Source organism: Camelus dromedarius, chromosome 4, assembly GCF_036321535.1.
Source record: "Camelus dromedarius isolate mCamDro1 chromosome 4, mCamDro1.pat, whole genome shotgun sequence".
In the NCBI taxonomy this organism is placed as follows: domain Eukaryota; kingdom Metazoa; phylum Chordata; class Mammalia; order Artiodactyla; family Camelidae; genus Camelus; species Camelus dromedarius.
Genome location: NC_087439.1, coordinates 98,046,926 through 98,073,405, shown reverse-complemented (window position 1 = coordinate 98,073,405; position 26,480 = coordinate 98,046,926). Strand labels below are relative to the sequence as shown.

Here is a 26,480-nt window from a genome sequence, read left to right as displayed (position 1 = left end):
TACATGGTTCTAAAGGCAAAGCTGTGAATCATGGCATATTCATGAGTTTGATTCCATCCCTGTCCCTCCTCCCTTTTTTCCTTCTCCCATTGTTTCTTGAAGATGCAGCCAGACAGGTAGACACTTGTGTTTCTGACTCCTTCTGGGAGTAAGGGCACATAGTCTGCACCTGCTGCCTCCTTTGCCTTTCCCGCCGACCGCATGCCCGAGAGACCGCGCATAACTGCATGTGGAGATCTTATCCAGCCCCTTGCGCGTCACCGCGTGGACACAGGATCCAGTCTGCCTCCTCCTTAAGGAGTTTGTGGTTGCTTCCAGACCTCTTTAGCGTCCGTGTCTCCACAACCGCTTCTTCACACAGTGACTGGAGCTCACCGCAGTTGGGTCTTCTTGTCTCTTGGAGCTGGCCTCCATGGGCTCCCTGTGGTCGGGCTGCCGTGCTGGTCTGGACCCCGCTGCCCCTGCTCCCTGTCCTTGGCTGCCCGTGGAGCCTCAGCCAGTTGTCTTTGTCTTCTGTCCCTCTTTGGTGATTACTGGTTTTCTAGTGGTGGGGTTAACGCTTGCCCTGTCCTGCCTTTTCTCCTGACAGATGGCACCTCTGAGTTCCTGCTCCCCAGATGCTCTTACAGCATGGCAGCCTACCCTGGGTCCAGGGTTTGACTCAGGACAGAGGTTAGATAGCTCTGCTTTGGTCTGGGTACTTACTGTACTTGCATTACTGCACCTTGATGTTGAATTAGTTCTTTCGTAGGGGCTGGAGGGGACAGCTGTATTACTAAGGGTTTCTAGGAGGTCTTTAAATCCCAAAGTGGGGTTTACCCCCAGGGCAGACGTAGAAAGATGGTTTCAGAAGAGACGGAGGAGTCCCGTCTCCTCATTTAGCAAACGAGGAGACAGCCCGGTTGAAGAGGTGTGGCTTGCCCGTGTCGACAAACAGATGGCACCCTGGAGTGCTGCTGAGGCTGGAATCTGGAGAGGAGAGGCTGGGAGGCTGGATTTTTCTGGTGTCTGTGCCTGTTGTATGAACATGAGCCCATGGAACTTTTCTGTGTAGGAGAAAAGTATCTTCAAGTATCAGTTGCCCTAGGTCAACCTTGAAATTACTTTGTTTCTTGTAATGTGATTGTAGGACTGATGGGGAGACTGCTGGAGCCCCCTCCTCTGTGGCCATTCCATCCTCGTCCTTCTCTTCCCAGGAACGCCGTCGCCAATGAGGCAGGGCCAGTGGACGTCCAGCCTGTGCAGACCAATGTATGTGTGGAGGAGCTGCTCTGAAGCACAGCGTTCAGAGATGTTTCAGTGATGCCCTTCTGCCCCGAAGCAGTGGTTATCTCTTTGACACAGTCAGACTTTTAGAGAAGGAGACCCCAAGGAGGCATCTCACCCGGACAGCCGCCCCGCAGGGAGTGGGTCACCGGGCAGGAAGGGCTCTGCCCAGTTTCCCAGGGTGCGAGTCCAGACTGCTCCCTCTCAAGGACCTTCGTCTTTGTGCTCAGGTGGAAGGTGTCTCTGCTCATTGTTCTGGTCGTGTGCTGGCAGCTGCACAGAGCCCCGGTCCTTCTGCGCTGCTCTCCACACGCTTGAGACAGTTGAGGTGCCTTCCAGTTCACAGAGTTTGATGGGCCAAAGTCTTACCCTCTCTGCGATCAGCAGTCCCTCACCAAGAAATTACAGCAGCAAAAGGCTTACTTTAGACTTCTTGCTGATAACATGGTCTAATGGAACAGGAAAGAAGGTTCTTGTGACTCTGCCTTTACTTGTTTGTCGTAGCTCGTGCGGTTAGTAGCACCTCTTATTCCCCTCTCCAACGGGAAGCATCTTTGTCGAGAAAGTAAGAAGCGTCACGTAGTACAGAGCGTGCCCCGCCCCCCAGTTACCTGTGGTGAGCACTTAGCACTTGTGCAACCATAATTTCTGTACCTGTTAAAACATACTTTTTTGGCAAGTGGTATATGGAATGTACGCTATGTTCACATGTGCTCACCTTCTGACTTCATAGTAAAATTGCTGTCTTTCCGAGGCAGTAAGTGCAGTCCCCTCCTTAACCTGGAACCGATGCTTCTCACGCCCAGCTCTGTGCTCCTGTCCTTTGTTCTCAATGGCTTGAGTGTCCTTCTAGAGATATTTTATGCACAAATAGGTCTCTCTGACAGCTGGTTACACATCAGTATGACCACAGGTGCCCTTTTCTCGCTGCTGACATGGACATTGGGTACGTGGCTGGGACGGGGGCGCTCACACCATGCAGGGCCGAGACCTTGTGTTGGAGGCCCTGCTGGCTGTTCTGCGTAATCTCTTCGTACATAAACCAGCCGCATGTCATCTAGGATGTTCAGCATCAGTTTCTTTGAGGTGGATCAGGAATTTAAGACACTTACAAAGCAGTTAGAATGTACGGTTCCTTGAGATTTCTAAGATTTTTTTCAATGTGACAGTTTTTTTAAGGCAAATTGGCTTTACTGAGAATTTCGATGTGGTAAACTTAAGTGTTCATAGAAACGTCTCTCTTGACTCTTACTTCCTTACTTGTATTATTTTCATAGTATGTGATTACATTAACAAGCAGAACTGGCATGCGCGGCTTGGGGATCCAGCATGCACCATCACTGGTGGGGCTGGAGCCAGGCGTCCATCTGGGGAGAGGGGCATCAGCTCATAGTTCGCTGGGAGCGTGGAGGCTTGGGTGTTTGTGAAAGTCAGGTGTGAGGCTGTGTGCTACACAGTCAGTCTCCTCCTGGTGGAAACAGCACGGGTGTCCAGTCCTTGCTTCTACAAAAATGCTACAGTATATTTACCTTTGGGCATATCTATGAACATATATGCAAGAAAGTCTTAGAAGTAGCAATTGGTGAGTCAAAGAAAATTTGCATTTTAAATTATAACGTGTGATTAAATGGCTCTTCAAGGAGGTCACGTCTGTTTTTATTCAAACTCTGTGCTTCCTCTGGTGTCCTCCCAGCTTTTCTGTCATCCTACTGTGTTTCTGCCGACTTGAGAGGTGAAATGTAGAGTCTCATCCTGCCTTCGAACTGCATTTTTTTGTACACGTTAAGTAAATGTTGCATGCATTTCTGTGAAAGATTGACTGTTTTTATAAAGTTTATTAATAAGGACAACTTTTTGTCAGGTTGCATATCTGCTTTGATTCAGAAAAACAGCTCTTGTGGCCTTGCTGTTCAGTAAGAGCTCCACATGTCAGCTAAAAGTTTCTAGTGTCCAGCTTAAAAAAACAAAAGGAAACAAGTGAAATTTAAGTCAGTGATATATTGTGGCTGGCCTAATCCAAAATACCATTTCAACATGTAATCAGCGTAACATTACCAATGTGTATTTCAGACTTAACAACCTGTGTCAGTTCGAACTAGCCACATCTCATGTGTCCATGGACACACGTCAGCCAGCACGGCTCTCTGCAGAGGACTGTTTCATTTCATTTCTATGGAAATCCATTAACTTACTCTTTTGAACCAGCTGCATCTTAAAACGAGTTATGAGGTATATTTGTCTGACACATATTCTTAATTTAGACTAAATAAATATCATTCTTTACTCATATGTATAAAGTTATGCTGTTTCAGTATTTATAAAGTTAATGTAATACAGTATTATGTTAAATGTATTCTTTTAAGCAGAATGTGGTATGTTTATTTAGTGGAATTAAATGCTAATATTCCCAAATAGTTGGATACTTACTATAGAGCAGATTATCTTCCTTGATCTTTTTAACAATTTACAGAGGCCCCAGGGTTTATACAGATGGGAAACAGAGCTTAAACAACCAGCCAGGGTGACCCAAATACTGTCTCACAAGATTCCGAAGGTAGGGTCCTGACAGCAGGTTTGTGTTTTTCATACAGTCTTCTCACTGGAGAGGCCTGTCATGGCTCAGCTAAAACTCAGTTAAGTTACTGTCTTCGCACCACGTGGAAGTGCATGTCGTTGAGGAGAATTCTTTGTCACCCTTCTGTCACTTCCTAGAAAGAAGTGGGGCTGACAGAGTTAGTGGAGGAGGAGCAAAACCACGTGAGAGGAAAGTCATTACCGCCTGCTCTTTGCTCCGCTCTCACCTGAACTTGGACTGCTGTTACTTGGGGGAAACAGTGCTGAGTTGAATGTACATATGGTAGTAAAGGAACCTGGTTTTGGTGTTTTCGGTATTAGAATATGCTACAGGTCAACTTGGGTTGATGCTACAGTTTGTATTTATAGCCGTGTATAAGTAAGCTTAATCCTGAAAGGAGTTTTTTAGTATGTTTAGCTATCCAGAGTGATGAAAACATTCTTTGCCCTGACCTGAACACCACCCTTGGTGTGGGAGGGCGGACTGTGTTGAACACCCCCAGCCCTTAGCACCGGCTCCCTGCAGGGCTGCAGGGCTCCTGAGCAAGCGTCAGACCTGGACGCTCCCAAGCCCCAGGCTTGTCCCCTGGCCCCATCAACGGGACCCTCCTTGAACGAGTTCCTGTCAGGATACACCTCAGTTTGTCTGCTGATGTGTCTCTGTGTGTAGATGTTGAGCACCGCTGGCTCTGGCTAACGGTGCTGTGATGTGGTTCTCACACACGGTTCCCTCACCCGCGTGGGAGAGCTTGTTCCTGTCGCGGGTACTAGAAGTCAGGTGGTTCAGTATTTGCATCTTAAGCCTTAATAGGCCTTGTGAGTGGTATGAAGCAAGGGCCTAGGTTTCTTCTCACCTGGAGGACTGGTTTTCCCAGGGGCATTGATGGTGTGGTCCATCCACAAGGCCACCTCTCATGATTAAAGTGGCATCTGTCTGTTTTGGTGTCTGTGCCGGGTTCTCTGTGCCTGTTTGTGCACAGGCACAGGCCACCTGAGTTACTGTAGCTGTAAAGTCTGGGACTGGGGAGGGCAGGTCCTCCCCACCTGGGTTTCCTCGGAGTTGTAATGGCTGTTTGTGGCCGTTGAGCTTTTGTATAAAGGTGCTGTGGACGTATAGCTTGTATGTGTAAATATTCTAAAAATTGTGCGTTTATGCACATTGTTTTCTGATACAGAATTATAAAATATTTCCATATAAGTGTGTATAGAAATTGTTCTATAAATGAAAATTGTATAAAATCTGACTGTAAAATTACGCACGCTCACATGCATATACTTGCCCCTCTTGGGATGTACATTGCACTTGCACTGAATTTCCAGTCTGATTAGGAGAGAACTGCAGTGTGTGATTTCGTCTTCCTGTGTAGGGGAACATGGACATTTCCGTGTTTATCTAGGTCTTTTCTGTATTTTGACAAAGGTTTTTTACAGTGTTCTCTGTGAATCCTACTTCCTTACTAGATTTATTTCTAATAGTTTGTTGCTGGTGTTTTGGAGCATAATTGATTTTATGTCCTGATCGTGTTTCCAGAAAACTGACTGACTCTTCCATTCTGATAGTGCATTTGTGGGTTCCCCAGGGTCTTGGGTCTTGTCCTTAGACAGCTGTGTTGTCCGTGAACACTCATACCTTTCTTTTTCTTGCCTTACTGCCCTGGCTAGAATCTCTAGTGTAGGTTCGAATACATAAAATGCTCAGTGCAACCTGTCTTCCTCATGCCCCCAGTGTGAACGCTTCTGATGAGGGCTCTCGATTAGGTGACCGTCATCGAGTCAGGGAAGTGTCCTTGTACTGCTGGTTTTTATCAAGAATGGGTGAATGAGTCTCCATTTGATCGTTCTGAGATAACCAGATCATTCTTGCTCTGGTGCTAATAATGTGATGAATTACTTTATGTTTCTGGTACTGCACCACCTTGCACTGTTGGGTTAAACTTTATCATTTTATGTGTATACATGTTTGTTTTTACATTTCTGGATCAGTTTGCTAGATTATTTTAGGCTTTTGCTTTTTAAGTACCTAGATGAAAGTCACACATTCTTTTCTCCTGCTATCCTTGTCTGAGAGGTGTTAAAGGGCCCGGCTCTGTGAGTGAGTTGGGAAGACAGTCTCTCCTCTGGGCTTCCTTACAAAAGCACCTGGGCCTGCCCTTTGGTTGTGACTTTTTATGTTTGTTTCTTCAGAGATTGGAGAGTGTTAGTTATTTACACTTTCCATTTCTGACAGACTTGGTTTGGGTAACTTATTTTTCTAGAGATGGCCTATTTCACCTGTTTTCAAGTTTTTGATGCTTTTCTCAATAGAACTCTTGTATGGTTTTTCACAGTCTCTGTTGTAGTTACTCTTTTTTACCCCCTTCGAAGTCTTAGTAGTGTCTGTTTTCACCTGTTCTCTTGTTCTGTTGATGGTTTATGGCATGGAGCGAACGAGTCGTTTAGGCTCAGCTGTAGGTGGTTCATTCTCTGTAGTCTGTCTTTTACTTCATTAATCTATTTCTACTTTCTTTAGGTTTATCCTGTTGTTTTTTTCTAATTTCAAAAAAGTGATTACCTAATTAATTTCTGCATTTTCCTCTTCACTAATATGACGACTAAGGTTATAAATTTGTCTCCAGGTTACACTCTGGCTTCATTCCACAAGTCTGGATATGTAACTGCTTTAATACTCAGTTCTAAATATTTTCAGATTTCTTTGACTCATGAGTTATTTAGGAGCAAGATTTTAAATTTCCAGGCTTTTTAAACTTTTAACTTGACTTCTAGTTGATTGTGTTGTGGTCACAGTATGTTGTTATGATACTAATTTTCTGCCATTTGTTGAAAAAATTTTTGGCCTCAGCTCCTGGCCAATTTTTATAAAAGTTCAGTATATACTGAAAAAGAATGTGTCATTTCTAATCATTTGGCAAAGGATTATATAAGACCAGTAACGTAGGTTTATTAACTGCATTGCTTTGATTTTCTGTACATTTTTAACCTCCGTAATCTATGTTACCAAGAGTTGGATCTTCCTTTCCCATAATCTTGGCTAGTTCAACGTCTAGTAACCTTCAGTTTTTCCTTTAGTAGCTGTGTTGTTAGATACATACGTAATCAGAGTTGATTGAGTTTGTTATTCTTGACCTTCCTTGTTCTTAGTAATGCTTCTTATGATACAGTCTGTTTTATCTGGGAATGGCACCCCGAGCCCAGCCTCAGTGTCCCCCTGGTACTTTTCCATCCCTTTGTTTTCAGCCTCTATGTCCTCATGGTCAGGATTCTTGAATAGCTGATAGCTGGATTTTGTAACTGGCTAGTTTAGTGTATTAACATTAGATTATTGCCACATTAGATGTATTTCTTCCGTCATATTTTGTGTTTTATTTGCCGTGATTTTATTTTTTTAATCTTTATTTTTATTTTTATTGAAGTATAATCAGTTTGTAATGTGGTGTCTGCCTTGCCTTCAAATTGCTTCTCTTCTGCTTTTCTTGCTTCTTATCCTGTTTTCTTTTTTCTCTTTTATTAAATAATTAGTGATACAGAAAGCACATAACCAATAAGTAATAATGTGTTTTATAATGAGTACTTCTGAGCCTCCGACCTGATTCAAGATCTTGAATGTTGCTGATAACTTCCATTTGAATAAGAGCTTGGATTTTGGCTTGAAAGTTTTAAAACTGTTTCTGTTTCTACTAGGTTATTTCTAAATTTTTATCACTCAACAAGGGCGGAATTAGTGTCTCTGACCTCCCCTGATACAATGATCTGAAGGTGCTGTAGCTGCAGTCCCCTCCCACTGTGCTTATTGCTGCCTTGGCTCTGAAGTCTGTCTTGCACTGTGACTGCAGACGGTGGTGGTGGTCCGAGGAAGCGGTCGGTGCTTGTTTCACTCCGTCTCGGCTACTGGTTTCTTCATCGGTATTGCCTTTCGCGAGTCCCTGGCTTCCGTTTTTCCTCTTTGATAGTTACTTCAGCAGTTATCCATTGATAGTAATTTTTTAAATTTTTGTCTGAAAGTGTGTATTTCATTCTTAAGACAAAGACTGCTGAGTTGGCAGTCACTGCGGTCAGCACAGCGTGTAGGTGTGTCTCGCTGTCCCCGGAGGCCCCACACCAGTGAGCACGGTGCTCCCTCCCGGGGACCTGTCCTCTCTTTCTAGCTGCTTTTGAGGTCTACTCTACTCTTCAGCGTTTGGGGGGTTTCACTATTACTATGTGAGGTTTCGGTGTAGATTAGTTTAAATTGCCCTGCTGGCCACCTGTTCTCTTTTGAGGCGGGGAAGGGCACGTTATAGCTTTGCATTCTAGAATTTTCGTCAGTATTTTCCCAGGGTTCTCTGTTCTTTGTAGTTTCTTCTTTTGGGCCTCCTACTTGACATGTGCTGGACTTCCTGATCCTCTTACCTGAGGGTCTTAACTTCTTTAATTTGTTCCAGCTCTTGACTTTTTAATGCCATTTTATCCCTTATATCTCTGGTCACTTGGAGATTTTTTTATAGTCTCAATCTGATAGTTCTGTCACCTGAAGTTCTTGAGTCTGATCCTATTTCAGTCTTCTTAGTTTTTGAATTTTGAATTTTGGAGCCTCTCTCCAGTGTGGGTGGATCTGCAGCCTGGCGTGAGATTTATTCGCTCCCCAGTGAGATTCCTTTCTGTTTTGTTAATTTGTACGTTTGGGTTAGGGGTTCTTGGACAAATGGGGCTGTAGGAATTTGAACCCTAAACCTTTACTGAAGACTAGCCCACGGCTGCTAATGCTCAAGTGGTGTCCCCACCTCCCAGCACGGGCCAGTCAGGGCATCCTGTCTCTCTATGCTAGTGGGCTTCTTTTTGTTTTTACCTACCTTCTGTTGTGGGTTAGTCCCTTTGGGGATTATGGCTTTAAGTGTGTGTGTGGAAGGGGGGCTGCCTCTAACCTTTTACCTTGAGGCCCAAAGCTTCTCCCCTGTCCCCTTGAAAGCTGAAATCCCAAATGTTGCATACTGATATTCACCTTTTGAGGCAGCCTTTTGAGGGCTTTGCACATTATCTAGTTTGAATATTGCTGGATTCAGATGTCTCAAAATTTGCCTCTGCAAACTGTTAGTTTCAGCTTAGTAAAGCTTGCTAGGGAGAAAAACTCGTGGTAATTACCAGCACAGAAGCATCCTGGGATGGTTTGTAGCACAAATTTAATATTTGATTTTACAATATCTTTTGTTAATTATATGTTCTTAACCGACTCTTTTAAGGCCGCCTATGCTCCAAGTACTCTGCTTCTCTGATGACTTACTAGCTTTCTTGGAAGTTCCTTGACTTTCTGAGTCCCACCCCTCCCCTCCCCTCCCTCCCTATCCCCCTCTGTAGTGGTGAGCCCTCAAAAACAAAAAATAACAGCAAAACACACTTGCTGGTTGGTTCATGCCCATGGAAGGACTACCTACAAACCACAGTGGTAATACAGGAAGAGGTGCTTAGAGACGTCTTCACAAGTCTAAGGAGGCGGCACCTCTCCAGGTACCATCCTGCTGACTTGCGGCACTGTGCTGATGAATGTCCTCAACTCCGTGGTTTCTTCCCCTGCGGTGTCCCTGTCGGCTGTGACGGCCTCTTCCCTGGCCTTCAGCTTGTACGTACAGTTGGCCATCTCTCGTGTCATGTCCTGAGTGTTTGCACCACGCGCCCCCTTACCAGTGGAGGCTTCCATTGGCCTCCCCATCCCAGTGCAGGCAGCCAGCAGCCCCCTGCTATTCTTGACTCCTGTTGTTCCCCACGTTCAACTAATGAGGGGCTTCCCGGCACTCCCTTTCGTGTCTGTCCACTTAGTGTGTCTTCCACCGCCAACCTTAATGGAGAGCCATTGTCTTCAGACTGCTGTGGCGTTGTCGAGCCTCAGCCCTCCTTCCCCTGTATACACACTTTGACAGTGTTCCAATAAAAAAATCCGTCTGGTGCTGCTTTCTGCCCTCAGAGCCCCCCGCCAGCTTCCCATCACCCCTAGCAGCCTTGTATCATGCCTTCCAGCTGTGCTGACCTAGCCTTGGAGTCCTCTCCAGCCCGACCTCACGGCCGGCCGGGCCTGAGAGGGCCCTGCTTCACCCGCTTCAAGGAGTGGTCCTGGTCCTGCCCCATGTGGTGCACGCCCACACTTCGGTAGGATTCTACTTACGCTCCGCCTTCAGAGGTGCAGACGGCATCTGTGCCTAATCCCCCACTAGGCCTGAACCCTTGAGAGAGAAGCAGGAGTGGTGGTGGCCTCTTACTACACCGTGAATGCAGACCTGACTTGTCCCTCCATCCACCAGGGTGGGAGTCCCCAGGGGCGGGATTCTGTTCTGATCCCTCTGGGGCCAGCTGCATCCTAGGAACACCCTAGAGATAACACTTCTAAAGAGATTAAGCCGGTAGCCAAGGAATAGAGTAGGGATATTTTATAGAAGTGAGGGGCACAAGGAACAACCACAGGCCAGTGAGAGAATGAAAATCTGTGCTACAAACTTTGGGGGCATGGGACGTGTTCCCATGGGAGTCTTTTTAGGCCAGGTCGTCCTCCAGCAACTGGAAGTTGTAAATGGTTGGGGCCGGCAGCTAATTTCTTTTGTGTTGTCCCTCGAGGTTTCTTGTTTCTTTTTGGGATGGGGTGGTGATGCTGGTGACCTCCGCTGTTACAGCTGCAGACCTTTCTGCCCCCTCCCCTCCCTCGCGTGCTCCCCCGCTTTCTGAAGGTGGCGATTGGTCCCCCACCCCAGGAAAGGCTGCGGAGCCCTGTGGAGTTGGGCACGACTCCTGGGGTGCCCTCTCTGGAGCTCGGGCGGGGGCGCGGCGTTGGCCGGCCTGCGGGCGGGGCGGCCGCGGTCTGACGTGTCCGGGCGGGATTGGAGCCGCCGCCCTATATAGCCGCGGGGGCCCGGGCGCCGGCCTGGAGGGAGCGAGCGAGCGGAGGTCCCGGCTTCTCCCGCGGAGAGCGGACAGACGGACGGACAGGCCGGGAGGCGGGTGCACCTCGCGGTGAGCGGGCGGGCGGGGGGCGCTGGCCGGGGTGCCGGTCGCGGGGCTGCGCGGAGAAGTTGGGGCACCGGGCTGCCGACGTGGAGCGCCGGGCGGGCGGGGGAGGGGGCCTCGGCCGCCTTCTGCCCCGTCCCCCCCGCCCGCCGTAACCCCTACCCGGGCCGGCGTAGTGCCCCCGGCGCGGGTGCCCCTCCTGCGCGGCGCGGGGTGGGGGGGGCGGCTACGTGTCACCACTGCGCATGGGCCTCGGCGCTGGCACCGGGAGAGTGAGAAACTTTCCCCGAGTCCCGCGGCCGCGGCTCCGCACTGCTCCCCGTCCGGCGGGGCAGCCCCCCGCCCCAGTCTGGTCCCGCTCTCCCCGCGCCCCGCGCTCCCCCGACCCGGGCCGCGGCGGGGGGAGGGGCGGCCGACCTGGGCCCAGGTTGGTGACGTTGGCGGCCGGGCCGCTGCCCCCTCCCCCTCCCGCTCCCCAGCAGGGACGCCCCTCCCCCAGCTCGGCCGACCGGCGGGGGCGGGGGTGGGGGCCGGTGCTGGTCCCGCGGGGCAGCCCGGGCGGCGGGACCGGACGGGACGGCGGGACTGGGCCTGAGCAGGCCCTGCTGCACCTCCACCTGCTGCCGTCTGCGTGGTCGGCCGGGCCCTGCTGCTCGCCGGAGTGCAACTTGGATGTGCCCCAGGGTCCGCGGACGAAAAATACATTACGGAAAAGTACCGAATTTGGATGAAAGGCGGAGAGGCAGAGCGGGTTACTGCCCCTTTAAGCCTGTCCCCGCCCGCGGGCTCGCGTGGCCTGTGGGAGGGCCGTGCTGAGGTGGCATCTGCGAAAGTTCCTCCTGCAGGATGGGTGCCGACTTCCAGAACTCGGTGAAACGCAGATGCCCGCCTTCCCGCCAGTCATGTCGACCTTGTGCCCATGGCCTTTCTGAGATTTAAGCTTTGTGATCTTTCAGCCCATCGGGGTTTTATATTTTTATTCTAAAGACTGGTTTGTGGGCCTTGAGAAGTACTTTGAAATTTTTTTTCCTTACAAGATTACTATAGGGGTAAAAGAAAATAATTTTAATTTTGGAAGAAGAGAAGTCCTGGGTTTCAGCTGGAGGTTTTTTTGATAAACCTCCATGCCCAGTTCTGTCTATGTAAATAGGTGCTGAAGTCCTCAGTTGGCTGAGATAAAATTCTTTCTGGACTGTTAACTCTTGAGTTCTTTGGAAAGACGACGTGGTTCCTTTTGAATGTGTAATTGGCAAAACATTACAAGGAAATCAACTTACCTTTGTTTACAAGCAAGAAAAGTAAAAATCTTCATTTGAAGTCTTTGATTGTGCATGTGTTAGGACCCAGTTTCAGACACAAACCACCTGTGCCATGCCACGACTTCACACTTCTCCACATGGGGAGTCCAGTGCGTGCCAGCCCTCCACACTCCCTCATCTCCGCAGGATGGAGGCAGCCGGAGAGTCTTTGCTTCCATCTATTCTCTTCCCTTTGATTCTGGTTCTGTTTGTTACATAGTTATGTTTTGAAATGTGGCTTTCTCTCTGTGTATATGGAAGTCCGGGTTGAGAAGAGTTTGAGATTTGCACTGGGTGGACCTGCATGCTACTTGCACAGAAGGTAGCTGAGAGCAGCTGAAATGATGAAGGGACGGACCGTCTCAGGGATCACTGAAGGAGGTGGGAGAAGGGGCTTCACGTGTCTCAAGGAGTCTTGTAGGAAAAGGTAGACTTGCCCTCTGGGGCTAGACGGGGAAAGAAGTTGCCGGTTTGGGCACACCTTCAGGCCGCCTGTTCTGACAGCCTCACAGAGGTGGAGCAGTGGTGGGGCCTGGGCTCTCTGGGAAGGCTGCCGTCCCGGAGCCTGGTGTCCCTCAGAGACCAGCAGGGACGGCTGTGCTCCTTTCACGCCCGGTTTGAGCAGCGATACTCGATCAGGTGAGAAGCTGTGATAGCAGACGTCTGGCCTCTGTTACTCGATGAAGGGGCCTGTCTGAGGCCCCCTGGGCACTTGAGACTGGGGAGCTGGGGTGGAGGGCACGAGTGCCCTGATGTTTGTGAGACTGGGAAGATCTCCGTGAGCGGGAGCAGACCCGTCAGGTGCGGTATGTGAAGGTGGAGCCAGGGCCTGGGGTAGCAGGTGGGGGTGGGCAAAGCATTCACAGGTGCTGCTTTGTTGAACTAGAGACAGGCCACCAGTCAGGCTGGGGACGTGGAGAGGGCACTGAGGCTGGCCTTTTGTAAGATCTACCCCAGCCCCTCAGGTAGGGCTGAGGCCTGCATTTACACGTGGGTCTCCACGTGTTTAAAACGTGTTTAAAATGGATTCTCTAAAGACAGGGTTTTGAGAAGTTTATTTAGAAAAAAAACAACCCAGAAACCTAGTTTGATGCTATCAGAACCCCAGGTGTTAATCTGTTGCTTGCTGTGATCCATTCATTTCCAGCTGTGACAAACTGCCATTTGAAATCTGGAGACTAGAGACCCAGTGTATCCTGTCAAACCAGCTTGGAGTATTTTGTAGGTCCACTCTCTGTCCTTGGCTGCCTGAGGGCCTGTGCACGTGGGAGGGTTAGAGTCTCTGGCAGGTTCTCCCTCCAGACATTAGTAGGTTCAGCCTCTTTCTTGAGCCACTTGGACTAAGGGTTCAATAGGAAGGCTGGCAGCAACTGACTGCTGAGGTGTGAGCTTCTCAGAAGACACTGAGGAGTTCGTCCTGTCTTGTGTGTGACCGCTGCAGACTGGGGGTGACCCGTCACAGACCTGTGGCTGGAGTAGGCGTGGACAGTGACTGTACTTCACAGGCTTGTTGTGTGGCTGCCACTGGGCACTGAAGACTTGCCCTGTCAGGAAGCAGGAGGACTGGTCAGTAGGAGCACAGAGAAGGGGGCATGGGCCTAACTGAGGGCATGTAGGTGAGCCCAGCTTGTTAAAAAGTGGGCATCAGTGGGTTTGGAGAAGTGATGCTGGTACCTGGGCCGACCGGGAGAGGGAGGCCCTTCAGGTGGAAGGTCAGCAGGCAGGAGGCCGTGCTGGGGGCTCTCAGCGAGGAGAGTGGGGTGGACAGTGGGTCCCGGCTTCTCCACTGGTGCCTTGGCCTAGGACACATCCATGCCGTTCCAGCCTTGCTCAGGGGGCTGGCCTGACCCCTGGGGTCCCAGGGGGCGCTCAGTTTTCACACCCTGTCAGGACCGATGTGTGAATGTGATACTCTGATACTTTGTTTTAATGGAAAGGATTTCTTTCTTTTTTGCCTTAATCATTAAAATTTGCAGATTAGAATTTGTTGGAGACAAATTCTTAAATAAAATAATCTTGGTCAGTTTGTGTGCTCCTGGGCCCCCTTGGTCTCAGGTGCACTTGTTTGCTTTGTGGGACCTGTAGAGGGTCTGGCCTCTGGCTGGTGGTATGTCCCCCATGTGACTCGAGTCCCACCTTCAGAGGTTTGTTGTTTGTTTGTTTTTTTAATCCTTGAATGCTGCTGGTCTGTGTCCTCGGTGCACCCGAGGGTCTACTGGTGCACTCCCACTGCTGTAAACTCTTCTAGCTCCTGAAGCAGGCGCACGTTGGGGACAGGTCTTTGGGGATGTTGTCCTCCAGTTAGGGAGGGTGTTCTGGTTACGCTTGTCAGTTCTCCTGTTCTAGACGTGTGCCTGACCCCTGTCATGGTGTCGGCCTTACCAAGCGCGCGGGTGTTTTGCGTAAAGTGGCAGGTAACCTGCCTGGCAGCCACTGTCCTGACGTCCCCCAAGGCAAGGTGACCCATGCGCTCTTTCTTGACAGAGTAGCTCTTGGCCCTCCAGGAAGGCCTTTGAAGGCTCTTTGCAACCCTGCTGTTTTGTGGCCTGGTCTCTACATTCCAGTGGGTTAGAAGGGACCCGAGGGCGGCTGTAGGGTAGCAGCGAGAAGAACAAAGGGCTGTAGAGCGTGCAGGCTCGCCCTGGAGGGCCCTGGGGCCCCACGGCCCACAGTCTGCTCTCCTCTGCAGGACCTTTTTCCTTCTGGCCCAGCAGAGAGTGACGAGAGGAGTGTGGGGAGGATGGCCCGACCATGCAGCAGAACGAGCCGGCAGCACTGTGAGGGTTTTACTCCAGAATGTTACGTTTAAAAGTTTTGGCACCTGTTGGGTCATTCCCTCCGGTCCCTGGAAAAGCTGCTGTCTAGAAGTTCTAGAAAGTTTGGGTTTCACTGTAGTAGGTCTTGTCTGAGGCTAATGGCCTGAGGGAAAGGGTTCTTCCATTTTTTCACCTAGGAAATTTGCCTGAGTATTGATATCATTAGCCGAAGTGTAAACAGTATTTTGACCTTTGCTGGTTAAGAGGTAGAAGGATCTGGGCTGTAGGGTGCAGACAAGTGACGTTTCTCCGGTTTTTCTCCTTGCCCACACTAGCAAAAGCTGGCAGGCTGACAGGCGGCCTCAGGACGGACCTTCTGGCTACTGACCATTTTGCTGGTAAGTCTTCGCTGGGTGTCCCTGGGCTGTCCCACCTTCCTTCACTGCTCTGTGAGTTTCTGGCGGTTCTTCAGAGAGGATCGCTGTCACTGCACCTCCAGCAGGCCCTTCGACATGTCTTCTGGTGTCCGTCTGTTTTTCCCCTTGTTTCCGTAAGCGTGAACTAATGCTTGCTCGTGATACCTGAATCTGGGTCTGCGTCTCTTCAGGAGTGCAGGCCTTACTCTTCTTGGATTCGGGGAGAGGTCTTACTGAGTTGCAAAAATGATGTCAAAACGCACTCTTACTCAGTTCCTTGACCCACTTATTTTTGCCCTGATGTACAAGAAGACACTTGGTACATAATTGTGTGAAGAGTGGGTCCTCCCTCTTAGCGTGGCGTGGAGTTCACCTAGAGTGGGAGAGAAGCTAGCGCCCTGCCTCAGGGCCAGATGAGCCCCTTTTCCAAATAAGGGAGCTGTGTCTTTGAGAGCTAGTCGCACTGAGTCCTGGGGTCCTCTGGAGTGGGGTCTGGAGTCAGCCCAGGGTTCCCGCCCTGCCCTGAGGAGCTGAGTGCCCTTGGGCAGGTCATACCTGCTGCGGGTCCACTTAAACTGTTGTCCCTGCTACCACCTCTTGCTCTTACTGCTGCCGAAGAGGACAGTGGGGCTGCTGTCCAGGGCTTTCTGTAGCTGCTATGACAGGGGCATGTTGGACAGTGTCAGGGGGCCTGGGGATGAACAGATTAGCCCAGTAACTGAGACGGCTGTTAGAGCCATCCAGATGTTCTATCTGACACGTGCTGGGTTCCCGTGGGCTCCTGTGGGTGAGAAGAGGGGTGCAGACTGTGTCTCTGTGGCCCCTGTGAGTGGGGAGGTGGGTGTAGCTTGTACCTTGCGGCCCCTGGGCATTCTGATACTGAACCTGGAGCCTCCGTCTCCTCAGTTACAGGCAGCTTTTGAGGGGACAGTTGTCCAAGGACCCTCCTTTACATGAATTTCTCCTTTTCATCTCTGGGTGAGAGTTTGGGTATCACCTTGCCTCAGGGGTTGTAAGTGAGGCAAGTAAGGTGTCACTTGCTGGAAAAGCAGAGTTAAAAGCCTTGGCTGAAGCTCTTAGCTAAAGAGCTCCTTGTAGCCGGGAGCTGGCCATGCCTGGACTCTGCTCCTTCTGACTCGCCCCTCTGCTTCAGTGGCTCACCCGGACCGTGTGGAGGCGTGAGATCAACCATGAGCTCCGTTGCAGTTTTGACCCAGGAGAGCTTTGCCGAACACCGCAGTGGACTGGTTCCGCAACCGATCAAAGGTGACGGCCCGTGTTCACTCTTCCTGTTGACTGTAAGATGCTCCCCCAGATCCTGGCCAGGCCTGAGGCTTCGCGGACATGCCTCTCAGCTCCGTGCTTTTGGGGTAGGCAGGTCCAGCAGTGTTGTGCACTCTACTTTGCACTGCCCTTGTGTGCAGGTCAGTGGCAAATGTCAGATTTAAAATGTGGGCAACTTTCTGGAAAGCCAGTGGACTTGGCCATTGTGGTTAATGGGATTCTTTTTCAAAACGGCTGTTCCCAGATGTGTTGAGCCAGTCTGGGCTGTGCAGCATCCCAGAGCGCTGTCCGGAGACCGCTTTGAGGATGCAGGCTGGGCTCTGGCTTCTGCGTTCCCCAGCACAGCTGGCCAGGATCAAGGGCAGTGCTGTCCAGCAGACACGGAGTAGGAGCCAGTACGTCTGAAACACTGTCATTTCGACATCTCTTTAATGTACAAGTAAAAGCTGATATCTTACACTCTTTTTTTGTCCTGCAAAATTTGGTATATGTTTGTAACTACGGGACAGCTGAATTTTCACTCAGAGCCCTTCATTTGTGCTCAGACTTCATAAAATTTTCAGTTGGAAGAGCAGATTGTTTTACTCTTTGTTCCAAACAGTCTTTAAAGTTTTCAGTAACTGAATTGAGTATCGGCTCTGAAGTTTACAGCAACTGAAATTAAAAACTTACTTCGTCAGCTACGCTAAGTAAGTTTCACGTGCTCGTTTCTAGGCAGTGGAGACCCTGACACTGCTGCTCGTTTTGGATCTGGGTGCCTGCAGGGCTGGGTCTAATACATGGTCGAGCAACCCTACGGGGTCTGCGTTTCCCTTTCTGGATGGAGCAAGGCAGTGTCAGCATGGAGTCCTTACTGGTGTCTGGGGATAGCATGGCCACACGGCCAGAAGTGGTGAACCCGGAGTCAGATGTGGGCCTGTCTGAGTCCAAAGGGCGTCCCTCTGTGCACATCTGCCTGCAGTCGTTTTGATTGGGCTCCACCGTTGCCAGACACCATGCTCAGCCCCAGAAGTCTGGCGTGGTCCAGACAGCCACACTCTGCTTTCATGCAGCTGTGGGTGACAGGACAGAGAGGGGGATGTTAGGGTGCTCTGGGGGGAGCCCTTCATTATTAGGGACCTGGTCTCCACAAGGCTGGTGCTCCCTGTGGGGCTGGGGGAGGTGAGGGGTCCCACAGGCTTTCGGCATCATGCTTTACAGTGCAAAGTCAGCTGGAGCTGGCCTGGAGGGGGTTCCCCCAGCCTGGGGCGTCACTGTGGCTTTGTTCTGCAAATGTAAGAGCTGGCAGTGTGCCAGGTATTGTGGTTGTGCTTTTTTAAAATAAGGATTGGGTGACTCTTTGAAGGGCTTAAAAATTTCTGTGGCAAGGCCTGCCTTCAAGAAGCTCACCCCTTTCGGTGGGTGGGGGCACCGGTGTCTGAGCTGACCATTCACAGGGCAGGGGGTTGCTGTCAGGGTCAGAGTCTGGCCCTTGCAGTTCACACGCTGACCTGGAGGGTGCTGGGCCTGGTGACCTGCCGGGGCCCTGCCGCGCTGCTGTGTGAGAAGGGAGGGGAGCTGTCGCTCCAGCTGTTACGTTCTTTTTCTTACTGTTTCATTGAGGCTGTTGTTTCATGTTAAAACCTCCTTGGTGTTTTTTTCTTCTAATATTGAAAGCAGTGTGCTTCCTTTAATCTTTGTTGGCCGGTCCAGTTGCCACTTTAAATTCAGAAGAGGAGAGCGACCCTCCAACCTACAAGGATGCCTTCCCCCCACTCCCTGAGAAAGCAGCTTGCTTGGAAAACGCCCAGGAACCAGCCGGCGCCTGGAGTAACAAGATCCGGCCCATTAAGGCCTCGGTCATCACTCAGGTAGGAGGTCCACTCTGCCTTCCCCTGCCCCTCCACGTAGGAGGTCGTAGTATCCGATGGAAGACACAGAAATGAGAGTGCTCTGGGCATGAGGGGAGGCTTTCAGGTAAAGCAGCCTCTTCACTCCACCCGCACTCCCTCCCCTGAGCTCAGGGGAGGGGATGGTCCCCTTTGTCTTCTGTCCACAGCAGTCTGGTCTGCTCCCGGCTGCTGAAAGTGCCCTTGCTTTTCCTGCCGTCCACTCCAGCGGCCCCCCGCTGTCCTGACGCAGCCTTCCCCTGTGGGCTGTCGGGGACCTCCCTGGCCGCTCTCTGCTCCCTGGAGCTGGGCGTTGGCAGGCGCAGTGCTTTCTATGTGTGAGTCCACGTCGGGTCGTGGGTGCTGACTGCCAGCCGTGCACTGAGAAGTCCCCTTCCCTGAGCCCAGGACTCATAGCCAGCTGTGTTCTGGTTCTTGCCGTCTTTTGAGTGGCTGTCTGTGATGTACCTGGTTTCTTCCCGGTCTTCCTGATCTTGTGAATGCATCGCATTCCGCCCAGCGGCTCAGGCCACGAAGCACAGTCCTGTTGGCTCCTCCTGCTTCCACCCCTGTCTCTGCTCAGTCATCGGTCAGAACGTGTCCCGCTCAGGACCCTCCACTGTCTTCTTATCTCCCTGCAGGGTGGGCTGAGGGGCCCGTCCCCACCCTTCTGCCTCTGGGCCCACACCCTGCTGTGCTCAGATGCTCCCCGTCTGCTGTCCCGCCTTCACTCTTTGTCACCTCCCAGGAGAGCCCGCTAGTCTTTGCCTCTTAAGAGCAAAGGAAGAAGGTCCTTCTGACCTTTTTAGCATCTCCGTTCACCCTCCTCCACCCAGCCTCTCTCCCCTCTCTGTTTGCTTCTGTCACTGACTTTGCTTCTCGTTGCCTGACCCTCCCCCCACCCTCCCCTTGCCACCCATTTGCACAGGGTGGCTTCTCTTCTTCACTGGGATGTCAGCCTCCTGCCCTTAGGCACTTTCTGCCACTTTCTTTGCTCAGTGTGTTCAGTCCTAGGCTTCACTGCCCTCTCCTCTTCTTGATCTCGTGACCGTCTCTTCCTGACCCTTTATGAGCAGGTGTTCCATGTGCCCTTGGAGGAGAGAAAGTATAAGGACATGAACCAGTTTGGAGAAGGTGAACAAGCAAAAATCTGCCTCGAGATCATGCAGAGGACAGGCGCTCACCTGGAGCTGTCCCTCGCCAAGGACCAGGGCCTCTCCATCATGGTTTCAGGGAAGCTGGACGCCGTGATGAAAGCCCGGAAGGACATTGTTGCTAGGCTGCAGACCCAGGTGAGTGTCCCCAGGCCGGTCCCCCCGGGGCTGCACTCAGGCTGCTGGCCGCTGCGGACGTGGCTCGGACTTCACGAGACTCTTTCCACCAGTGGGCAGGTCCATAGCCTCCTGGTGTTTTTAGTGGAAAAGCACTACATCAGGAATAGAACTGGGACGCCTACCTTTTTTGCTGTTTGGATGAATGAACTGAAAGTTAAAGGCTTGTCCCGGAGTTTCAGACACTTGATTAGCTTGCCTGGACGGTGGGGTGAGGACCCCGGTGTACAGACCGGTAGCTCCCAGTTTCTGCTGAGACAGTCAGTGAGTACATTCGTTGCTACACACATTTCCAGGCCCCAGGCTTGGGAGATTACAGATTCAGAGTTTGTCTGTTCTTTAGTCCTTAGCCAACTGACACCAGTGCTCAGAATTTATTTGGGAACCACTGTAATAAATGTCAGTTAGTGATGCAGTTTTCCTGGGGCAGCATCACCTACAGACCAAGATGAACACAGAGAATCTCATTAAAATGTTGTGTGACGATAGAGCCTTAGAGGGCCTGGTTAGAGACGAGCAGCTCTTCCTACCTGCCGCTGCGCTCTTGGGGAAGCTGGCCCTAGGGGTGGTGGTTGGAAGGTGGGGATCTGATGCCAGAGGGGCCAGGGTGGGTGGTGCGGAGGCAGGGTCTTGGGGAGGGGGCACTGCCCTGTGAGATCCCAGCTCGCATACTCACTCAGCCCCCTGGGGCCCGCCCTAACCCCCTAGCTCCAGGGAATTAAGTCCCCAAGTGTAGGAAATGAAAAATGTGTGTGGTTGTTTCACATCGTGGCTGGTGTGTGGATTATCATCTACTTGGGTGACTGTCGGACTGTTTTGCAGCTGAGCACTGGGCAGGGAGGGAGCACTCCCAGTGCGTCTGCAGCCCTGGCCACCACCCTCCCCCCACCCCCAGGGCCTTAAGGCAAATCCCACAGTATTCACCTATCAATAATTCCCTTTTAATCCCCCTTTTCTAATACAGCTACTGTGTCAGCTCCCTCATTAAAATTATTAGTAATTTCTTAACACACCTACGTTGAACCCAGTCTGCACACAGTCTCCTCCGGGTCTCTGAGGTGCTCCTGCGGCTGGGTTTTTTTTCCTTTCAGTACATTCAGCATCTGGGTGAGGCCAGCACACTGCCATGCTTGTCAGACCTCGAGTCCCCTTCACTCTGCAGACGTGCCCTCTCCTTTTTTCTTAACGCTGCTAGTCTGTTGATTTGGGGGGACAAGCAGGTGTTTAGTTTGTGCCACTGTCCCTCGTATGACCATCCCTGTGAACTGGCGATGAGACTGGGGGCCGGCTCGCGCTCGTGTTGGCTGGTTTGGCAGGAGACGTGCGGGTGGTGCTTGTACTTTGAGTTGATTCCACGAGGGGTCAGCAGACAGTGGTTCCTGCCCCCCCCCCCCCCCCCCCGATTCACTGGTTCTCCTCTGAAGAACTCTCCTTTCAGGTGGGAAGTATAGGGTAGATAACTGACCCCTTTCCTCTTAACTTCTAGACCATATTGGCTTCCCGGCATCTTTGGTGGTGATCCATGAATCTTTAGTGTCGTTGCGAACTTCTGATGTGTCTGTTAGGTGTTCTTCAAGCAGAAGTTGTCTCATCTTTGGCAGGTGGGGCCTCCTTCAGGCTGGCATCCTGCAGCGTTCTGACAGAATGATTCCGACAGGACCGTTGTCTTGGATCACTTCCTCATTTCTAACCCAGAGATGTGTGGACTGACCTGAGCCGTTTCCTCCCACAGACCTGAAGTCAGCTGTTAGTCTGAGATCTCTAGACGTTTACAGCAGGAAGTTGCTTGAGTTCAAACTACACTTCTAATGAAGATGAAGGATCTTAAGATGGGTTTTGAAGTCACTGAAGTCGTTTTCTCCGTTGAGGTCGTGCCGTCACCTTGTATACAGTCGGGTTCAGTTGTTTTAATTTATTTTCGGGTTTTTTAAACATTTTTTATTGAGTTGCAGTTTACAGTGTTATGTCAAATTCCAGTGTAGAGCACAATTTTCAGTTTTACACGAACATACATATATTCATTGTCACATTTTTTTTTGCTGTGAGCTACCACAAGATCTTGTGTGTATTTCCCTGTGCTGTACAGTATAGTCTTGTTTATATTTTAGATTTTTTAAAGGTACCTACAGATTCCAGGGTTGCAGAGTCAGCCATGTGTGGTTCATTCGGAGACGGCCTCTTCACCCCGGCCTCCCTGCCGGGGACCATTCTGAGTCGTTGGTATATTTTTCCATTGTTTGATTTGAGAACAGAAGCAGGATGGCTCGCTGTCAGTCTTCTACGCCTTGTTCCTAGAGGTGTCTGCATGGAGGCAGAGGGTGGCTTCCTTGTGTCTGCTCACCTGCCTGTGCTCAGCTGCACAATGATTTACTCAGGCATTCCTGCTGGTGGGCACTGGGGTGGCTTCCAGACTTCTGCTCTTGTAAATTGTCACAGTTAAAAACCTGGGGCATCTGCTGTCCTTTGTTTCACCCAGTGTGTCTTGGGGTGGATCTCCCAGAGGGAGGTGACCAGGTCGGAGGGAAACTGTGTGTAATTTGCAGCTCCCCCCCGCCAACACGTGTGTCCACACACCCACCCACTCCCCCACCCCCTTGCAGCCGCACCAGGGTCCTCGGGTTCTGGGCTTTGTGTGTTGGTTTTTGTTTTCACTCTGAAAGGCAGCTGGGTGCACTTGTAATTTGTGTTTTCTGCTGGGACAACTGAGTCTCTTCGTTGTGCAAGGACCACGTGTGTGTTCTCTGCACTGTTCTCTGGCCCTTTGCTACTGAGTTGAAGTCTGTCTTGTTCAATCAGTTAGGGCGCTTAAAACCCTCCAGCAGTAATGGATGGTACAATGTTTCCCAGTTTGCCGTTTGTGTTTTGATCTTGAGGTGTTCTGCGATGTGAAAGTTTCGTTCTTGTGGGGTCAAATTCATTAATCTTCTGCTTTTTGAGTCACTGTTGGGAAATGGTTTTTTTTTTTTTTTTTTTTTTTTTTTTTTTTTTGCTTCTGGGTTGTAAGAAAGTTTACTCTTATTTTCTCTGGTGCCTGTCAGGGTGTTCTTACATTTCAGTTCCTGATTCGTTTGGGATTTACTGTGAATGGTACAACGTGCAGATCCAGTTTCATCGTTTGCCATGTGGCTGTCAAGTCATCAGCGCCATTTTTAAAGTTTCCGCCCAGTGATCTGAATGGCAGTTTTTATCAAGCCCTGAGTTTTCATATTAACTTGGATCTGGTCCTAGATTTTCCGTTCCCATCTGTTGGCCTGTCTCTCCCTGTCTCGCGTCCTCTGTCTGGTGGTGATGGCTTTATGCTCCAGCATGCAGCATGGTTACCACCTCTGTGCCTGCACTGTCCTTGTCTGGGAGTTCCTGTCTGTCCTCTTTTGTTCTGCGTGCAGACTTTATCTTCAGCTTTTCGCTCAGAGTGGTGCTAGGTCACTTACCAGGCGTGTTCTGATCTGACGCACGCGGCCCAGCTCCTCTGTTGGTGTCCAGCGACTCTCTGTACAGTCTTTTCTTTTTCTTTTTAGAGATGGGTGGTCTTTCCATCCTCTAACCAGTGCTGTTAGTGTAAGTCAGAGCTGCTGTTCTCTGGGTTCTCATCTTCTCTTCCTGTGGGGCAGTGAGAATTTAGTAAAGAAGTGGTCCTCTGGTCCCGGGCGTGCTGTCTGCTCCCCCGTCAAGGACAGCCCTCGCGCTGAGGTGTGCGAGTGTGTTTGTCACGTTAAACATGTGTGTGTACACTGAATTCTGTTTTCCTGCAGATTTTTGTCATGAGAGGGTGTAAATTTCGTAGAGATGATCCTTTCACGTCTCCCCTTGAATCTAGCAATGTAATGAATTATATAAATAGGTTTCCTAATACCGCACCTTTTGTGGAATAGCCCTCATGTGGTCGTGATGTGTCAGCCACGGGTCTGACTTCCCATGAGGGCTCTTCATGGCTGCGGGGCGCAGTGCAGCATCTCTGTCGTGAACGAGGAGTGGTTGCTGTGGAACTACGTCCCGTGGGGAAGAAGAGCAACTCCTTGGTCTGTGGTTCCTGTTCCGCTCGTGATGGAACCTTAGCGCTTGCCGCCTTTCTTTGTTTTCTTGGTTGATGGCTTTCGTGTATAGAGTTAGGAAGACGGGAAACCCGTCTTCCTCTCAGGTCTCCCTGTGGCCTCAGAAAGCTGCACAGTGTCTGGCAGTTTGACTCAACGGATGAAGGGTTTGGATGAGTCTCATTTTCTTTCCTCAGATGAGTTGTCTATTTGAACTGGTTGCAAAAGAGACAGGGGAAAGCGTTTCTTACTGCATATGAGGCGTACGTCTGAAAAAGACATAGCTTACTGCTCCCAAAACAGCAGCTCAGCTGGTCAGCAGCTCGCATCTGCTCTCCCGCTGGGGCCTAGCGCAGCATGGGGAGCCACTGGGGTGGGAGCAGGACGGTCATCGTTCTTGAATGTTGCCATCCTCGTGGCGGCTGACAGCTAGGCTGAGAAGACACAGGACAGACTGTCACCCATGCGTGATTATGACAGCTGCAGGGCAGACTTGAACTTACTGTATGTAGCCTAGGGTTCAGGGCCTGCTTCCCCAGGAACGTGACCTTTGACCTGAGACTGTTTCGAAGGAGGGCTGGGGTGGCCAGGCAAGGACGGGTGAGAATGGCATCCCAACCGGAGAGCGCGGTGGGGAGACGTGCCTTCCCGGAACCTTCCGTTTCCTTCCATTCTTTTCCTGCTGTAGGCCTCAGCAACCGTTGCCATCCCCAAAGAACACCATCGCTTCGTCATTGGCAAAAATGGAGAGAAACTGCAAGACCTGGAGCTGAAAACTGCAACCAAAATCCAGATCCCACGCCCAGATGACGCCAGCAACCAGATCAGAATCACCGGCACCAAAGAGGGCATCGAGAAGGCTCGCCACGAGGTCTTGCTCATCTCCGCCGAGCAGGTGAGGCCTCGCCCGGGCTGCTGGCAGGCCCTGTCCTCCTGGGCCCCACCCAGGGCCGTGCCCTCACGGTCCTGTCCTTTCCCCCAGGACAAACGTGCTGTGGAGAGGCTAGAAGTGGAGAAGGCGTTCCACCCCTTCATCGCCGGGCCTTACAACCGCCTCGTCAGTGAGATCATGCAGGAGACAGGGACCCGCATCAACATCCCCCCGCCCAGCGTCAACCGGACGGAGATCGTCTTCACTGGAGAGAAGGAGCAGCTGGCTCAGGCAGTGGCTCGCATCAGGAAGATTTACGAGGAGAAGGTAGCGGCGGGGATGAGGGAAGCCCCCCCCCGGCGGGAGCAGAGGACAGGCCTTGCCATCCCAGCCCCACCCCGTGCCCTGGGTGTCCTTCTGTGCCTGGACAGCTTCGGTCTCTGGTCGGAAGGTGGTGCCCGTGCTCCCCCGTGGCTGTCGGGCAGTGGGCAGAGCGCTGTGCGGGGCGGCTGCCCCCACGCAAGCCCCCCTGCCCTTGATGCCCAGGGCACCCCCTTGGGGCTGATCGCATCTCCGTGCGAGCTGCTGGGCCTCGGGCTCTGGAACTTGGTCCCTAGTTTAGGGAGAGCACTTGGTGTTCTCACTTCCTTCTGGTTGCAGTCATCAGTCTCAAGTGGGTCTTTTGAGGAGAAAACCCAGTTCTTGAGGGCTGGAATTTCTGGAGGGGGCTGCTCATTGTCTTGCCTTAGCTTGCTCTGGAGCCCCCGTCCTGCCCTCTGACACCCGCATGGTGCTCTCACTTAGAAAAAGAAGACCACGACCATCGCGGTGGAGGTGAAGAAGTCCCAGCACAAGTATGTCATCGGGCCCAAGGGCAACTCCCTGCAGGAGATCCTGGAGAGAACGGGCGTTTCTGTGGAGATCCCGCCTTCGGACAGCGCCTCTGAGACCGTGATCCTCCGGGGCGAGCCCGAAAAGCTGGGGCAGGCGCTGACTGAAGTCTACGCCAAGGTAACTGCTCCTTGCGGGGACAGACTCAGGATTAGCGATTCCCAGGGCCAGTGCAGGGCCGCGGGGGGGGGGGGGGGGGGGGGCGGGGAGTGACCCGGCGGGGGGTGGGGGCGTTGGTGTGGCCGGACTCCGCAGGCCCACTTGTTACCTGCTCTCCCAGGCCAACAGCTTTACGGTCTCCTCCGTCTCTGCGCCTTCCTGGCTTCACCGCTTCATCATCGGCAAGAAAGGGCAGAACCTGGCCAAAATCACTCAGCAGATGCCAAAGGTGAGGGAGCCTTCACCTGCTGCTTTGAGTTGGCCTCTGTCGGCCCTCCCTGCATGTTTGGTCCTGTGGGTGCCTGTGAAGACCGGGGCACGTGTTTTAAAGCATCAGTTGTGTGGCACTCAGCTGTTCCGTGGTTAGCTGAGGAAGAGCAGAGTAAGTTTTTTGAAATACCTGTGTCATGTTTTGGTCTCTGTAACCAGAGGAAGCGTGTGTATTGCTGGGTTTCACGACTGTCTCAGGGAACATCTCATTCGGTGTCGTGGAGCGCTTGCTTCTGAGCGGTTACGTCTGTGGGCTGTGTGGAGCTGGGGCCGCCCGTCCCTGCGTCTGCCCTGCAGCCCTTTAAGTTCTGCGAGGAGGCAGGAGGGCCGGTGGGCTGGAAGGGCTGGAAGCAGCAGGGACCACACGCGCTGTCTTGCCCCCTCCTGCCCGCCGTCGTGCGTGTTAGGGGCCGTGCCCCGGCTCACGCCAGCTGGGGTGCCTCTCGGGCTTTACTCCTTACCTGGCGTCTTGGAGCTGAGGAGCAGGGCCTGTCTGGACCGC

At 51.6% G+C, this 26,480-nt stretch overlaps 1 protein-coding gene across 3 annotated transcripts in view; it reads left to right on the top strand.

Annotated features, from left to right (window-relative positions):
* Positions 1 to 26,480, top strand: part of HDLBP (high density lipoprotein binding protein) — a 60,350-nt gene that overhangs the window by 15,835 nt on the left and 18,035 nt on the right. For 2 of the 3 annotated variants that reach the window (XM_031452620.2, XM_031452621.2), the window contains exons 2-9: positions 15,193 to 15,255; positions 16,427 to 16,539; positions 18,250 to 18,407; positions 19,502 to 19,717; positions 24,476 to 24,682; positions 24,770 to 24,985; positions 25,463 to 25,669; positions 25,830 to 25,937. In XM_031452620.2, coding sequence (XP_031308480.1) covers positions 16,464 to 16,539; positions 18,250 to 18,407; positions 19,502 to 19,717; positions 24,476 to 24,682; positions 24,770 to 24,985; positions 25,463 to 25,669; positions 25,830 to 25,937 — 1,188 coding nt within the window. In that variant the 5' untranslated portion in view covers positions 15,193 to 15,255; positions 16,427 to 16,463. Of the gene's footprint in view, positions 1 to 10,675; positions 10,810 to 15,192; positions 15,256 to 16,426; positions 16,540 to 18,249; positions 18,408 to 19,501; positions 19,718 to 24,475; positions 24,683 to 24,769; positions 24,986 to 25,462; positions 25,670 to 25,829; positions 25,938 to 26,480 lie in introns of those variants that run through there. The other variant, XM_031452619.2, reaches the window with a different exon arrangement.